Genomic DNA, 15,120 nt, shown 5'->3' with positions numbered 1-15,120 from the left:
TCATTGCACAATGTGGAAGCTTTACAGGGATGTGTAGTCAAGAGCTATGACAATTCTATGCCAAATGGAATAAATAAATTTGTGATTTCAAGGATGAGAAAATAAGCAAACATTTTATAATTTCTTTTTTTAATTTGAAAAGTTCTACATGATGTAAAATTTATAAAAATAAAGAAAAAAATTACTCATATGTCAACGCAATTCTAACATAATCATTTATTATTTTAGATTATTTATTATAGTCTTTCTTCATATACATGTTTACATATTTGTAATTATAGGGTATATTTTTATCCTATTTTTTTCTATATAATGTATTAGCTTTAAAATTTTCCTGATTATTATACAATCTGTATAACCATCATGTATAAAGTTTTTAATGTAAGATTTCAAAAGTATAAAGAAGTAGAGGAAATAGTAGAATGAGCCCCTACCTGGCCATCACTGTTTCATCAGATAAAACAGTTATTAACTCCTGGCCAATCTTGTTTCATTTATACTCTTACCTACTTCCTCATCTTCCCCCTGGATTATTCTAAAGCAACTTCCAGCATCATACTATTTCATGTATAATATTTACAGAACATAACCCTCATTTTTAATGACTGCAAAATAGCCATTGATCAGGGGAGAGAACAAAACATACTTAATCATTTCTTCATTGCTGAATATTTTGTTTGCTCTAATTTCTCACTGCTATAAATGACATTGTGATTGTGATTTTTATCTTCTTGAATAGCTTTTCCCATAATCTGGGTAATATCCTTGGAATAGGTTCCCAGATAGGAAATCCATGGGTCAAAGCATCTAAACATTTTTATGGCTCTAGATTAATATCTCCAAGTGTATTTTTCACCAATTTATGTTTTACCAATTTATGAAGCCACTAGAAATGTCCAAGACATTGCACCCTTATCATAATTAAGTATGACCATTAAAAAAGATGTTAGGGGAGAGAAGGAACAACCGTATTTCATTTCTGTTAAGCAAAACGATGAAGAAGGAAAAAGCCTTGTTTTGATGCCGAGTAGGTATGAAGGTATTTCAACTGCAAGGCTTTCTGTCCATGGGACAGAAAGTAGGTTGGTTTAACTAGATGAAGAACACCTGGGACACCATGCCTGCTTCTCCTTTGCTCATGTCATTTTCCTTCACCCATATCCCTTTTCCATGTCCTTCTCTAGTCCTTGAGGGATCAGTCCGGCCAAGTTACAAATAGTTAACAACTGCCAGAAAACAACAAGCAAGACTGGTGAACATGTGATTTAAGACCTGCTTCCTCTGTGTTTTCCTTCCTGAAGGAGTTCTGCTATCCAGTAATTGGAGTGGGGTGGGGCTTGGGAAGGGCACAGATAATACGTAAGACAAACATGGGACGCACTGGTATATAGTGGGAACACAGCAGACTGGTATTCCAGAGAATGAGCTCTAAATCTCCACTTTGTTACCACAATAGATAGTGTCCAATATGGTCATCATGAATTCCTTCTCTCCACATACTTGCATCCACTCCTCAGAGTAAGAAGTAGTCTATTTGCCCTCCCCTCGAGCTGCTCTTAGTAACTCTGTTTAACCAATATAATGTGGAACTTCCAAGACGGCTCCCTCCTGGGATGAGTTGCTCTGGGACAGTCCTCAGAACCCAACAACTAAGCTGTGAAAAGCCAAGACCACATAAAGGGGCCATGTGGAGGTGCTCTGGTTAACAAGTGCCAGTGGGACTTGTAGCCACAGCCAGCGCCATGTGAGAGAGCCATCTCCGATGTCCAGCCTTGTCAAGCTCCTAACTGCAAATGCATGAAGAATGGCCCAGATGAGCACAATCAACTCACAGGACCACTAGAGATAGTAATAACTAGGTGTTTTTAAGCCACGACATTTTGGAGTTGTGGATTATGCAATAATAGACAACGAACACCCACTAGCTTTTACCTTTGTCAAATCAGTTCATATCTTTGGATCTCAGTCCCCTCATCTGTTAAGATAAGGAGATGAAACTACAAAATCTCGAAGGTCATCTTAAGCTAAATGATTTTATAACTTTAGTTTTCATCAAGACGGCCTCAAAAGGATGATCAGTGGTATATCCATTTTTTAATTGAAGTAACCACGGTAAAGTGAGATCATTTCAGAGTAAGCCAAGCTCCTCATGGTAGAATGACATTTTTAAGGAGGATTAAAAAATAATAATAATACGCTAGTGCAGAAGAGAGATACATAAAAAAGAATAGTTGCAGATTCAAAACACCTTCCCATTCAAAAAAATAAAATATTACTACTTACTCGTTATTATATTTAACACATTTAATAACATAAGTCTTCTCGTCAATTTTGTGTTTGGCTTTGAAAACTTGGCCAAATCCACCTTCGCCAATTGGTGTTATTTCTGTAAAATCTCTGATAAACCTTGAAAGATGAACGTTACTGTTATTCTGAGGTTCAGGGTTCGCTGCTCCCCACTCCCACCCTCCCACTTTCCCTTAACAGCACTGGTGAAATGGACTGTCTAATAAGCAGGACTCTCCTCTTCTGAATAAGAAGGATCCACTTCACAGAAATTCTTGAATTGCAAAGGATAGGTCTTCCCTCTTCCCATCCCTACATAACAGATCACCCCTGAGAGTCAGTCACCTTCTGGTTAAACAAAAGCCATGGTAAAGAATCTTATCCCAAGTATAAAACTTTAGAAAACAGTGCCACACTGTGTTCCCCGGCTACCACCAAGCTGTTACAAGAGAAATGAGCACATGCTCTGAGCCTGCCTACGTTGGCAACTCCTTGGGTTTCCCCTCTCCCTCATGCCCCACATTCCATCATTAACTCTGCCAATTCTCCTTCTAAAACACATCTGCTGGTGTCTGCCCACCTTTTCCCTTCAGTCCAAACTTCCATCAGACTCCCGCAGAACTTTGTTCACTGGACACTCCACTTCCCCTCCTTCCTCCGCTCCAATCCGTGATCCACAAAGCAACCAGTGTGATAAACACTAAGTCTGATCACATCTGTTTATTGCCTAGATCCTCCCATAGCCTGCCCCTGCATTCAGCAAAGCCCAGAAAGTCCTTGCATGGGCTACAAGGGGCCACCTGTTTGGCCCTGCCTCCCTCTCCAGCTGGTCTCATGGCCCCGGGCCCTTGCTCACTGCCCTCCCAGCACACGGCCTTGTCTCCGCTCCTCCGACGTTCACATCACCTTTCCCACCTTCACCTTCCCACATGCTCTTCTGCAGAAGCTCAGGGCCTCCCCACAAATGTGACCCCAGAGAAAGCTTTGCCTCGCCCCTCACTCTACATCCAAGGGTTCTGCTTTCATTTCTAACCATGTCATGGCTTTTCCTTCAGACCTCTGACCACGGTTTGTAATTACAGACTTTTTCATGTAATCATCATCCCCTCAAAACTCCAGGAGGGCAGGAGCTGTTTCTATTTGTTCCTGCTATAAATCCAATGTCCAGCACAGTGCCAGGTATATACTAGGTACTTATTAAATATTTGGTGATTCTTTATTATTTTTTAAGCTCATATTCAATGTCCCCCTGTTGCAAATAGGCCTCCTTTGTTTTAGATACTTTATTTAAGCCCAAACACATGATCTACCACAAAAGCAACCCCTTTTCAAAGTGAAATCTGCTATGGAGCTGGAAAATGGAATACAGATCCAAGTGGATCTACTCTGATTCCTGCAGGAGTACTTTTGTTGAAAAAAAAAATCACTGGTTTATAGAAACATTTGCTTTCAATATTAAAACCTTCCATAGATGTCAGAGAAATCCACCTGAGTATCACACAGATCTACATTTACCACATTCCATTTGGATACATCTAAATTGTGTTCCTCCAAGAGACAATGATCCTTTGTGGGCCTGATTGTGCTAAAACAATTAAACAGTTCAGGTAGAAATATAATTTAACCTGCCTGATGTTCAACAGTCCCTTAAGAAACTTTTGTCAGAGGAGCAAATGTATCCTTAAACAAATTCTTTTTCACAGTTTTCCCTCTTACCTGGAGTCCACAGTATACATGCTTTCTTCCGTCTTCACAGGAGAGTCAAATCTAGGTGCCAAAGATCTAGAAGTTAAGAGAAGCCCGTAAACTCAAAACTGAAATCAATGTAACTTGTTTATGTTAGTAGGTTTCATGTCGCACTAGGCTTTATATATATATATATATATATATATATATATATATATTTTTTTTTTTTTTTTTTGCAGTACGCGGGCCTCTCACTGTTGTGGCCTCTCCCGTTGCGGAGCACAGGCTCCGGACGCGCAGGCTCAGCGGCCATGGCTCACGCGCCCAGCCGCTCTGTGGCATGTGGGATCCTCCCGGACCGGGGCACGAACCTGTGTCCCCTGCATTGGCAGGCGGACTCTCAACCACTGCGCCACCAAGGAAGCCCCGGCTTTTTATATTTTGAGTCAACTATTAGAATAATGAGGTAGCAAATACTAACCTTTTTCTTTAGAAACAATATGGTTCTCTGTCCTCTATTTTTCACTCCTTTCTTGGTTCCTCTTTTGGCCTTAACACATTCATTGTCAGCATGCCGCTGGCCTCTCTTTTTCTCCCTCTAGACTCAAAACCTCAGGAAATATATCTCTTTGGACTCTCATCCTGGTTGTGTTTCCTTTGACCTTTATTCCTTGCTGGTGGTAAGCCTCCTACAACTGGAAGTTCAAATACCACCTAAAACTAAACAAATACAAACTGCTATCTCTCCCCTAAGCCGTCAAGTCTTCAACTCCCTTAACAGCATCAGTGCCATGACTCTTGTCAGCATCTCATCCACAAGGAACAATCTTTGTATCTTTTTTCCTTTGCATCTTCTTCAACCAGTTCTGTAACTCAGTTCCCTCAAGTCATGTCTACTCTTCCTTTACAGTCTGTCTCACAAACGCTCCTCCTTCCTCCTCCCTGACACTAGAACCACGACTGACAGCCTGATCATCTCACACACAGACCTCTCCCATCTTCATTCAAATACCCGCATCAGGCATCATCTCTCTGCAAACATCGCCTACTGTTTGGAATGTACTGGTGCCTTATAATGGCTCCTGCTGCCATCTCACTCTCACTGCTGACTATACTGACGTCCTTGCTTTTCTTTTCAGTTCAAGAAACCAAGTCACCATAATTTACATAACATTTGGTCTTTTTTTTCTTCCCCAAGTTATGATACCATTTCTACTCTACCTGCTTATCTGCAAAATAATGCACTTCTCTATTGTGTGTGTGTGCGTGCGTGTGTGTGTGTGTGTGCGTGCGTGTTTTGGCCGTGCCACACACCTGTGGGATCTTAGTTCCCCCACCAGGGATTGAACCTAGGCTCCCGTAGTGAAAGCACAGAGTCTTAACCACTGGACCGCCAGGGAATTCCCATTATGCACTTCTCGTGAAAACATCTCTGCAAACCCATTTCCTGTGTCAGCCTCGTCCAAAATAATGCCCTTAATCAATTACTCGACCAATAGCCCCATAGGCCTTTATGTCTACAGTGTAGTGTGTGTGTATGTTCAAAGAGTTCTCCACGTATTTAAAAGTATTGTTTGTAGATTTCAAGATTTCAGTGAGCCTTAATTATTCTTTCTACTCTGAAACTCCACTCAAATAAGGGCATATAGTACCCTACAAATACTGAAGACTTAATAAATAAGGCTAATAAACTAAGTCTGAAATAAAACTACATTTCAAAACATGTTCAATGCATAATGATACTCACCTCTTCACCTTTCTGGGATTATTTCTGGAACTGTTCTATAATAAAAGAAAATGGAGAATATCAATAGTTTCAGATGATTAAATTAAGTATCTTGCTTTTTCTTGCCATCCTTTCTCCTGTATATCTAGATGGTTCTTTGATCACATTTCTTTGTCCTTAGATTAACAACCTCATCAATTTGTATGCTCTCACTAAGCCCTGCTTTCACTGCACTTGGCTATATCAAAGTTCTCACCGATTTTAGCAACCAGACAGATATGGCAGGAAGGTCAAAAAAGACAAATTGTAGGGCATGTTCTGCAGAAGCACTGATTTTCCAGGTATAGAATATGGCGTCCTAGGTGATCCTCTGGCCAGCAGATCTTAGCAAGAAGGTGTGCATCACAATCACTCACACTGCTAGTAAAGACACAAGTGTGGCCCAGAGATCTAGTTTAAAATATTGTCATTTTTAGGACAAATTAATAATTTAATTTTAACATTTAGCCAAAAAAGGAGTCTTTGATATATCTCTCAAAAATTAATATCATATAGCTCTTCTTCGCTCATATTCACTTTCATTCTGTTAGGTTTTGTGGTTTTTTACCAATTTTAATATGCTGACACAGACTGCGAACACCAGACTAAGATTTCTTGAGCTCATATCACCTGCCAGCCTCAGTTTTGCACAGTGACTACATTATGATAAATTCAGACATTCTGTTCATGGACAATATTGTTTCCAGTATCTTCTATTACAAACAACTTTGCAAAGAACATGCTTATACATGTTTCTATATGCACACATACCCATGTTTCTCTAGAAGATGTACCTAGGAACAGAACTGTTTGGTGGTACAGCTGGCACACCCTCAAGTCTACCACATGTTGCCAAATTGCTCTCTAAGAGGGCTGTACCAATTTATACATCCACCAGCAGCATATAATGGTTATAACAGCAACAGAGCTGTGCTAACACTTAGTATAACCAGACTCAAATGGATGGGTTTAAAATGGTATCTAACTGTTGTTTTGATTTGCATTTTCCTGATTATTATGAAGTAAAGCATCTTTTCATACTTTGTCTGTTGCCCATTTGGGTATTGCTTCTCTGAACTGTCTGTTCAGCTCTTTCGTACATTTTTTTACTGAGTTGCTTATCTTTTTCTTATTGATTTGCTTGTAGTTCTTTATAAATAGGATAACTTTGATAAACACTAATCATCACCACAAAAACTATCTGATTTTTAAGTTTAGTTTTTAAGTTTAGTTCTAGTTTTTTAAAACAGAAGCAGAATCCTATTCATAAAACTTTTAAGTACTATCCAATTGATAGAAAAGTTGAAGCCAGATCATAGAAAATATATGAAAATACAAAGGTAAGTAGGAGGAGAAAGATGGGAGTGAAGAATAGAAGAATTTTGCATGTGAAGAATGGGAGTTAATAAAGAAAGGAGAGAGTGAAAAGGCTGCAAAATATTTTGATTTAGTAAGAACACATGAGAAAAAAATAGAAAAATTATGGTTGGGCACTGGAGGTCATTTTTAAATGGAGAAACACAAAGGAAAATAAGATTAACTAGGAAGCACAGAGATTAATACTATACCTCTGGAGATTGGAAAGACTTGTCTAACGCGTCACTGTTATCATTGCTTTCCGCTTCACTTGTTGAGAAGTCATTTTCAGATGGTGATTCAGAAGCACTAGAAGAAAAGGGGACAACTATTAGTTTATGAATTTTGCCTATTTTTTGTTGATCAGTAATTGCTTTTTCTAACTTCTCCTTAAACATTAAACATTTTCATAAATATTTGCTCTTTCAAGCTACAATTTGAATCTGCTAAATAACACAACCGTTTCTCCACACTTACGATGTGTTTGTCGCTGAAGAATTGCTTTGGACATCACCACACACAGTATTGAAACAACCAGAGGATGCGTCAGCTTTCTGAAAGATTTAAGTGCAACTAAATTACCTCTCCATAGTGACTCAGTCTCTGGGAACCAACTACCACATTTATTTCCCCACATTTACCAAACTCACAGCCATAAAGAATTATGGGGTTAATACATTTTTTATGGATGTTTGATCTGGATTTAAAAAAACAACCCTGAGTTGTCAACAGAACCGTGATCCCATGGGGCCTCGATCCCATGGGGCCTCGTGGTCCCATGGTTCATGGCTCATTTTGGGGACACAGAATGGAGGAATCCTTTTGCTATGTGATTGGCTGTCTTGGCATCATCTAAACATCATCTAACCTCAAATCAACTTCAGAAAGAATTTTGAAATATAAAAATTAAATCCAAAGGCAGTACATACCATTAAATTTTCTGACTGTATCTTTTCATAAGCCAGTTTAGCAGCCAATTGTTTCGCCTCCTGTTTAGTGGAACCTATACCAATACCATATTCATTCTGTCCAATTTTGCATTTATAATGAAATCTAGGAGAAATGATAAACAGTATTAACCCAAATACCAAAAAACAGTAAATCTAACTCATGATTCAGAAAAAAAAACACACATTAACAAAGGCATAATATAACACTAATTTAATAGGTGGCTTCATAGTTCATTTCTTCTTTAATTTAAACCTTCAATGAGATGGCTGACCAGTTTGCCAGAATAACCAGGATTGGCTAACATCTCAGCTTGCATTTTCCAGGCAACTGCTCTTTGTTGCTTCATTGAAAGATCTGGCATTAAGGTACCAAGTGGTGATTTTTTAAAATTCCCCAAAAGTCAAAAGACATGGAGGCAGAGAAGGAAGACAGATCCAATGAATTTTTCAGAGATGTTCAACTGGAAAGAAAAAGCCAGTAGAGGAAGTGGGGCTTCTACAGGAGAAATAATAAGGTTAGAGTGTTTTTGTAGGAGATGGGCAAAGCATCCCTAACTTCAGCTCTAACTTTAGCCTTTTCTGCCCCCTGCTCATGTGCACAAACACCTAAGAAAATCCTCACAGTGCAAAAGCCCCATGCTGAAGTCACCCCCTCCTCATATGAGCTGTAAGGATGCCTGTGGTTAGGCAAGGATCCTTGGACAATTATATAAGAACTTATCGTGGAGTTACCATGCAGTGCTACAGAATTATTCCAGTATGATTTGTCACAGAGGGAAACACACCCTACCAGGGTGAGTCTTCCCCACTAGGCTCTGAAGGGAAAGTTAGGGAGCTGGGCTGAGTGACTGGATCATTTCTAGGGCTCCTATTTTTCTCCAGCACTCCCTAAATAGAATTCTCTCTTTCAGCGATCGAACGTTAAAGCCCTTAATTCAAAGAAACCAAACAGGTGAGCTACGGGAAAATAAAATAGCCTCTTAATTTATTGAGATTGACTCACAGAATTCACTTTTGAATATTTCACTCCAATGAATCCTATCACATGTTTCTCTTCCTAGTTCTGGCCTAAAATCCATCAGGGTGAAAAGTAAAGCATCCATAGCTGAGTCAATTCCGAGGACAGTATCCTATAGTGGTTGTTTGGACTATTTGCCATTTAGATATTTTTTCCTTCTCCCTCATTTAACTGGTTGGTTGTAGCTGAGAAACAATCTCCCTCATGCTCATCTGCTTTCTGCTTTTCCCAGTTCAAATCGATTCTTCTTCCTCACGTCCAAAGTCTTAGCTCACTGGTGACATTCTCAATATCTCTGACTGACGCTCTCATCTGTCCCCCTCATCACATCCCTCAAATCTTGGTCTCCGCACAGTCCAGGGTGAAAGCCCATTCCTTCTAATACATGGTATTTGTTTAGAGAGTGACATCAGTTAATCAAATCTGAAGGGCAAACACCTGGACAAACAGCTTTACTCTGACAAGGGTGGAAAGAGAGTCATTCCACACGTGTGGCAGAGATGTTTTCACACAGTGACTGCCACTGTGACCTCAGGGATGGGAAGATTTTCACAACCCTGCAGCAGGGGCACCCCACCCACTCTTAGGCTTCCTACAGACTAAACCATCCAGATATACCTCAGAAATAAAGGATTCCTCAGATTTGATCAATTATGGGATATGGGTCCCAAGTCTTCACCAATTAAGCATTTCAATATTTTAATTACAAAGATGTCCCATTGCTTGTAAGTCATATAAAACCTTTCCTGCAGAACATACCAAAAAGGACAGATATTTCCAGAAAATGAGACATGAAAATAAGCCTGTTCTGTTGCTTAGATACAATGAAACAGAAGGAAAAGCACGACATCTCACTTATCGGGCCCACTGTCCCTCGATTCACATTCTTCATAAATTACAGATAGGTTTTTCTTCTGGGCAATCGTATTAACACGGCCTATGTAATTCTCAATGGGTGGTACTTCTGAAGGATCTCCTGTCTGCAGTGATGAAGGACTAGCGGCCTAAAAGAAAGAAATGTTTTGTTTAATATAGATGATAACCAAAATTTATTTTGTCTAATAAAATTACTATTTTTTGCCTAATAAAATTACTAAATGAATAATTTGAAACACCACTTCGAGTTTATGGATTTCCCTACTATAATACTTTAATAAAAGTATAAGTATATGTCTTCCTCTGCCAGAAAAAACCCACAAGGATAAATTTTAACAGGAGAAAAGAAATCAGCCATTTCCCTTTTATAGTTTCATAAAGAAAAACAAAATAGTCAATTTTCTTGTTTATCCGGTAAAACTCTATAACATTTTCTGGTTTGCTGTGCCCTTTGTAAATCTCAAAGAACAAGACAACAAATATCAAAGCAAAGCTATATCCTGGATCACAACTTCATAGGAAACATGAACATAATAGCATTACTCCTTCCATTGTTATCTGTCCCTTTTAAAATTCTTAATCTGACAAAATCTTGTCCAAAGTTTTTCTACTTTGTTAACTTTGTCAAAGAACTTTTGATTCTACTTATCTTCTTTATTATTTCTTTGGTTTTTTTCACATTAATTTCTGCCCTTATTGTTATCACTGTCTTTCTTCTGCTTTTTTGTGGGGAAAGGTATTCTACTGTTCCTTTTCTAACTTCTTTTTTTTTTTTTTTTGGCGGTACGCTGGCCTCTCACTGTCGTGGCCTCTCCCGTTGCAGAGCACAGGCTCCGGACGGGCAGGCTCAGCGGCCATGGCTCACGGGCCCAGCCGCTCTGCGGCATGTGGGATCTTCCCGGACCGGGGCACAAACCCGTGTCCCCTGCATCGGCAGGCGGACTCTCAACCACTGCGCCACCAGGGAAGCCCCCTTTTCTAACTTCTTGACTTGGTTTTCTGGCTCTTTAACAATTTATAAGTTTGTGGGTTTTGCCTGATTTACTTTTCTCAATTTTGATTAGAAGGGTGACATCTTTAACTTAGATTTTTTTTTTTAATTAAAGAAAAAAAATTTTTTTTTCTTTTCTTTTTGGCTGCAGCGCATGGCATGAGGGATGTTAGTTCTCAGGCCAGGGATTGAGCCTGTGCCCCCTGCTGTGGAAGCACGGAGCCTTAACCACTGGACCGCCAGGGAAGTCCCTTCAAGTAAGATTTTTCAAGAAAATCTCTTGAATACTAAAATTTTTCAAGATTTTCAAAATCTGAGAATGATCCACTTTTGTCCCACATGTAAAATGACTTCTTGTCTCATTTTACAGCTGCTGCTCCAATGTCTCCTAGTTTTTAATGGTGCTGTGAACAGCATGATATTTTTTTTTCATTTTTACATTTTATCTAATTTTTTCTGCCTAGATGCTCATAGGTTTCTTTCTTGACCCCTGGAGCTCAGTACTTTCACAAGGGCTGATGTTGTTCTTGGTGGTTCTGTATTTTTCTGTATCTGTTTAGTTGCTGAGTTGTTTTAATCTGAAGCCAGGTCTTTCTTTATTTCAGAAATGCTTTCTACTGAAGTCTCTTCAGATAGCTTTTTCTGTACTAGTTACTCTGTTCTAATCTTCAGGGATACCAATTATACATATGTTGGTTCTTCATCATCTGCCCTCCATATAGATCATTCTCCTCATGGTCACTTCTATCTCTGTCCTTTTTCACTGCATTCCCTCAATTAGGTGGAGGAGCTCCTTCCAGAACCTGTTAGCTCATTTCTCACTGTTTCCTTAGAGTATGTCACTGCTGCTGGCACTCTAAATAGTATTGTCCCATTTTTCCCACTCTTCCATAGGTGTACCTCTCATTCAGGGTTCTACAGAAATGGGGCCAGGAAAAAGACTGAACGAAACTTTGAAAGCAAAAGAAGTTGTAAATTTCTTTATTCTGCATATAAGTATTTTCTCACAGAGAAAAATACCATAGATATTTCTGAGTTCCCTTTCACTAGGAAAAAAAGGTAATTACTCACCTTCTGTTCTTTACTAATTATTTCAAAAGCTAATTTGGCTGCAGCATTTTTGGCTTCCTTCTTTGATCTACCTTCAGCCTTTGGAAATTCTCTGCCATCTATTGTAACTTGATAGGTAAACCTAATTTCAAAGAAAAATTCACAAAATATCATAAAATTCATGCATTATCTAACAACAAGTGTTCTGATCACCACTGCTTCCTATGACTACCTTCGAAAATTTTAACCTATATTCCACATAAAATTCAAGCAGTCACCCCCAAACAGCAAAATAGCATATCATCTTGAAGCATGGAAAGGCTTAAACCCTCTTTTTTCTCTGGAGTCCTCTGAAGTTACCATTTTACATCAAGAAGACAGTACTCTCTGGCAACTTTGCTCTCAAGCTAAAGAATTGACTTCAAAATTGTGCCAGAGCTGCCATTCTCCCAGTTCATATTTTCTAGGGATATACCCTTTTTTATAGCAACTTACCTTAAGTTATGTGGAGGTCCTGTCTTAGATAGTTCACAATACTTAAGTACTGCAGTGTTCCTTTGTTGGTACTTATTAAGTTCTTCTATATAGAAACATGGTGAACGACCACTGGCCATTTTTTCCTACAGTAATCTACAATAAGAGAGATGTTTGAAAGAGGTGATACACTCAGAACATACTTAATATAATTATCCCAGTCTAGTTTAAGAGACAAAACAGGATAAGATGACTCTCCTTTATACAACTCATCTCAGTCCCACATAAACCCAGAGAAAACTTATTACAAAATCTTTCTTTCTCTCTCAAGGACTACACAATCAAGCTAATTTCTCCACGATTTTCTACTTTCAAAACTCAACTGGCCAAAAAAAGGCTGGAGGTCCTTCTCTGTAACTTTTCTTTCTGCTTCCACTGAGTGTCAAGTGCAAGTCTGTCCACCTGCTTGAGAAGTTAAAAGCCTGCAAGAGTAGAATTATAATTATTTATGTTGAGAAGAAAAAGGTTGAGAGTATATATAAAGTTTATGAAATCATGAAGGATTTAGCTGTATGGACATTGATCCTCCTATGAAATCCCCAAAAATCCCCCCTTTGAAATTGTCAGAAGTCAGTTTTAGGACAATTTACTTGGCAGGCAAATCATGCCCCTGTTTATGGTTCTCACTGGAGCAAGACAGTAGCAATGATTTAAATTACAAACAAAATCTAAAAAATATAGAATCTAAATATAAGAGCCAAAGCTATAAAACTTTAGAAGGAAACATAAGGGTGAATCTTCACAACCTTAGATTTGGCAATGGAATCTGAGATATGACAGCAAAAGCACAGCAACAAAAGAATACATAGATAAATTGGGCCTCATCAAAATTAAAAATGTTTATATATCAGAGGACACTATGAAGAAAATGAAAAGACAATCTACAGAAAGGAATTTTTATAAATAATATATTTGATAAAGACCTAGGATCCAGAATATATAAAGAACTTTTACAGCTCAACAACAAAAAGAGTTAAAAAATTAAAAATAGGCAAAGGACTTGAACAGACATTTCTCCAAAGAAGATATACAAATGGCCAACAAGCACATGAAAAGATGTTTCAAATCTTTTGAGTATATACCTACAAGTGCAATTGCTGAATCAGATGGTAATTTTATGTTTAACTTTATGAGGAATTGCCAAATTATTTTCCACAGTGGCTGCACCATTTTGTATTTCCACCAGCAGCGCACAAGGGTTCCAATTTCTCCACATCCTCACCAACAGCTGCTATTTTCCATTTTTAAAGGAGTCACATCATAATCTTTTCAAAACATCAATTCAATCATGCAGCCCCCACAAACCACCAAAATTGTTCTTGTCAAGGTTACCGATGGCTTCTCCATCTCTAAAATTAGTAGTCAGTAGTCAGTTCTCAGCCCCTGTCTACTTGACACATAACCAGCATGTGACACGGCTGCTCATTCCTTTCTCCCTCCTTATTCCTTTGCTTGGACACCCAAGACACCACCCTCTCCTGGTTTCTCTCCTTCCTCACAAGATATTCCTTCTCTGTCTCCTTTCCTTGTTCCTCCTCCTCATCCTTTCTTTCAAATATTATAGCGTGTCAAGGTCCAGGTCTCAGATCTCTCTGCTCTACTTACACTCATTCCCCTGATGATCCCCTTGAGGCTTGTGGCTTTAAATTCCACCTACACAGAGATAGTTCTCAAAAGAATGCCTCCCCCACTGACTCTTTCCTGGCTCCCAACTGCTTCTGTCCAACACGCTCCCTCCTGAAGTGCTCTGGAGTCTACCCGTGATGCTGCTTTGCCTGGTTAACTCCTGCTTCCTATAGATCTCAGCTCAAATGTTACTTCCCAGACACCCTAGAAGAGGTCCTGGTTTGATGCTCTATCATAGCCCTTGTCTCCTTTATTACAATTGCTAATTTAACCGACTGTCTTCCGAAAGAGACCATGAGCTATAAGAGGGGACAGGCTTATAATAGGTGCTTAATAGTGAATAAATGAATACCAAAATATCTGCAGATCTCCCTTACCTCCATGACTTGTAACATGCTTTTCTCTCTGTTTGGAATGTAATAGCTGCATCCTCTATCTACCAGGAAATTCCCACTCCTCTGTGAGGATCAATACATCCTTCTTTGATGCTGAGAGAGCAGCTAGTACCCCTCCACGGGCCTGCCACCCACCTTGCTCAGCTCCCATCATAGTCGAGACTGCTTTTTAAACCAGTTAGTGAGCTCTCTGGGGAGCTAGTTCTATGTCTTACTCATCTTTGTATAACTGGCACCCCGTGACAAGTGGTAAATGATGAACACTTGGACAGTATATAGGTAAATGACAGAATGATTCATTAAAATTAAGTACTCCACTTTAAACCTCCTCACCGTCTCCCTCTTCTTCATCTGCTGTTTTCTTTGCATCCTTTCTTCATTCATTCGGTAAATGCTTAGTAAGTGTCAGGCACTGTTCTGATGCGGGGTATACAGATGTGTACAAGACAAATCAAGCCCCTACCTGCATTCCACTGAAGAAAGAAAGATGACGACCAAGTCCAGAAACAAGTAACAGGAGGGGATAACAGTTGGCTGGAAGTGCTACAATGAAATGAAATAGGGCTATGAGATAGAAGAGTGTTAAT

At 39.1% G+C, this 15,120-nt stretch overlaps 1 protein-coding gene across 5 annotated transcripts in view; it reads right to left on the bottom strand.

Moving 5' to 3' along the window:
* Nucleotides 1–15,120, bottom strand: part of EIF2AK2 (eukaryotic translation initiation factor 2 alpha kinase 2) — a 33,859-nt gene that overhangs the window by 15,485 nt on the left and 3,254 nt on the right. For 2 of the 5 annotated variants that reach the window (XM_079940248.1, XM_079940244.1), the window contains exons 2-10: nucleotides 12,474–12,608; nucleotides 12,000–12,120; nucleotides 9,917–10,065; nucleotides 8,023–8,146; nucleotides 7,571–7,647; nucleotides 7,306–7,402; nucleotides 5,720–5,754; nucleotides 4,003–4,068; nucleotides 2,284–2,406 (exon numbers count right to left, since the gene is read on the bottom strand). In XM_079940248.1, the coding sequence (XP_079796374.1) occupies nucleotides 2,284–2,406; nucleotides 4,003–4,068; nucleotides 5,720–5,754; nucleotides 7,306–7,402; nucleotides 7,571–7,647; nucleotides 8,023–8,146; nucleotides 9,917–10,065; nucleotides 12,000–12,120; nucleotides 12,474–12,592 (911 nt within the window). In that variant the 5' untranslated portion in view covers nucleotides 12,593–12,608. Of the gene's footprint in view, nucleotides 1–2,283; nucleotides 2,407–4,002; nucleotides 4,069–5,719; nucleotides 5,755–7,305; nucleotides 7,403–7,570; nucleotides 7,648–8,022; nucleotides 8,147–9,916; nucleotides 10,066–11,999; nucleotides 12,121–12,473; nucleotides 13,264–14,996; nucleotides 15,077–15,120 lie in introns of those variants that run through there. The other 3 variants (XM_079940245.1, XM_079940247.1, XM_079940246.1) reach the window with 3 other exon arrangements.

This window comes from Stenella coeruleoalba (assembly GCF_951394435.1).
Source record: "Stenella coeruleoalba genome assembly, chromosome: 13".
In the NCBI taxonomy this organism is placed as follows: domain Eukaryota; kingdom Metazoa; phylum Chordata; class Mammalia; order Artiodactyla; family Delphinidae; genus Stenella; species Stenella coeruleoalba.
The sequence above is the reverse complement of the archived record's forward strand: the minus strand, read 5'-3'. Positions and strand labels throughout refer to the sequence as shown.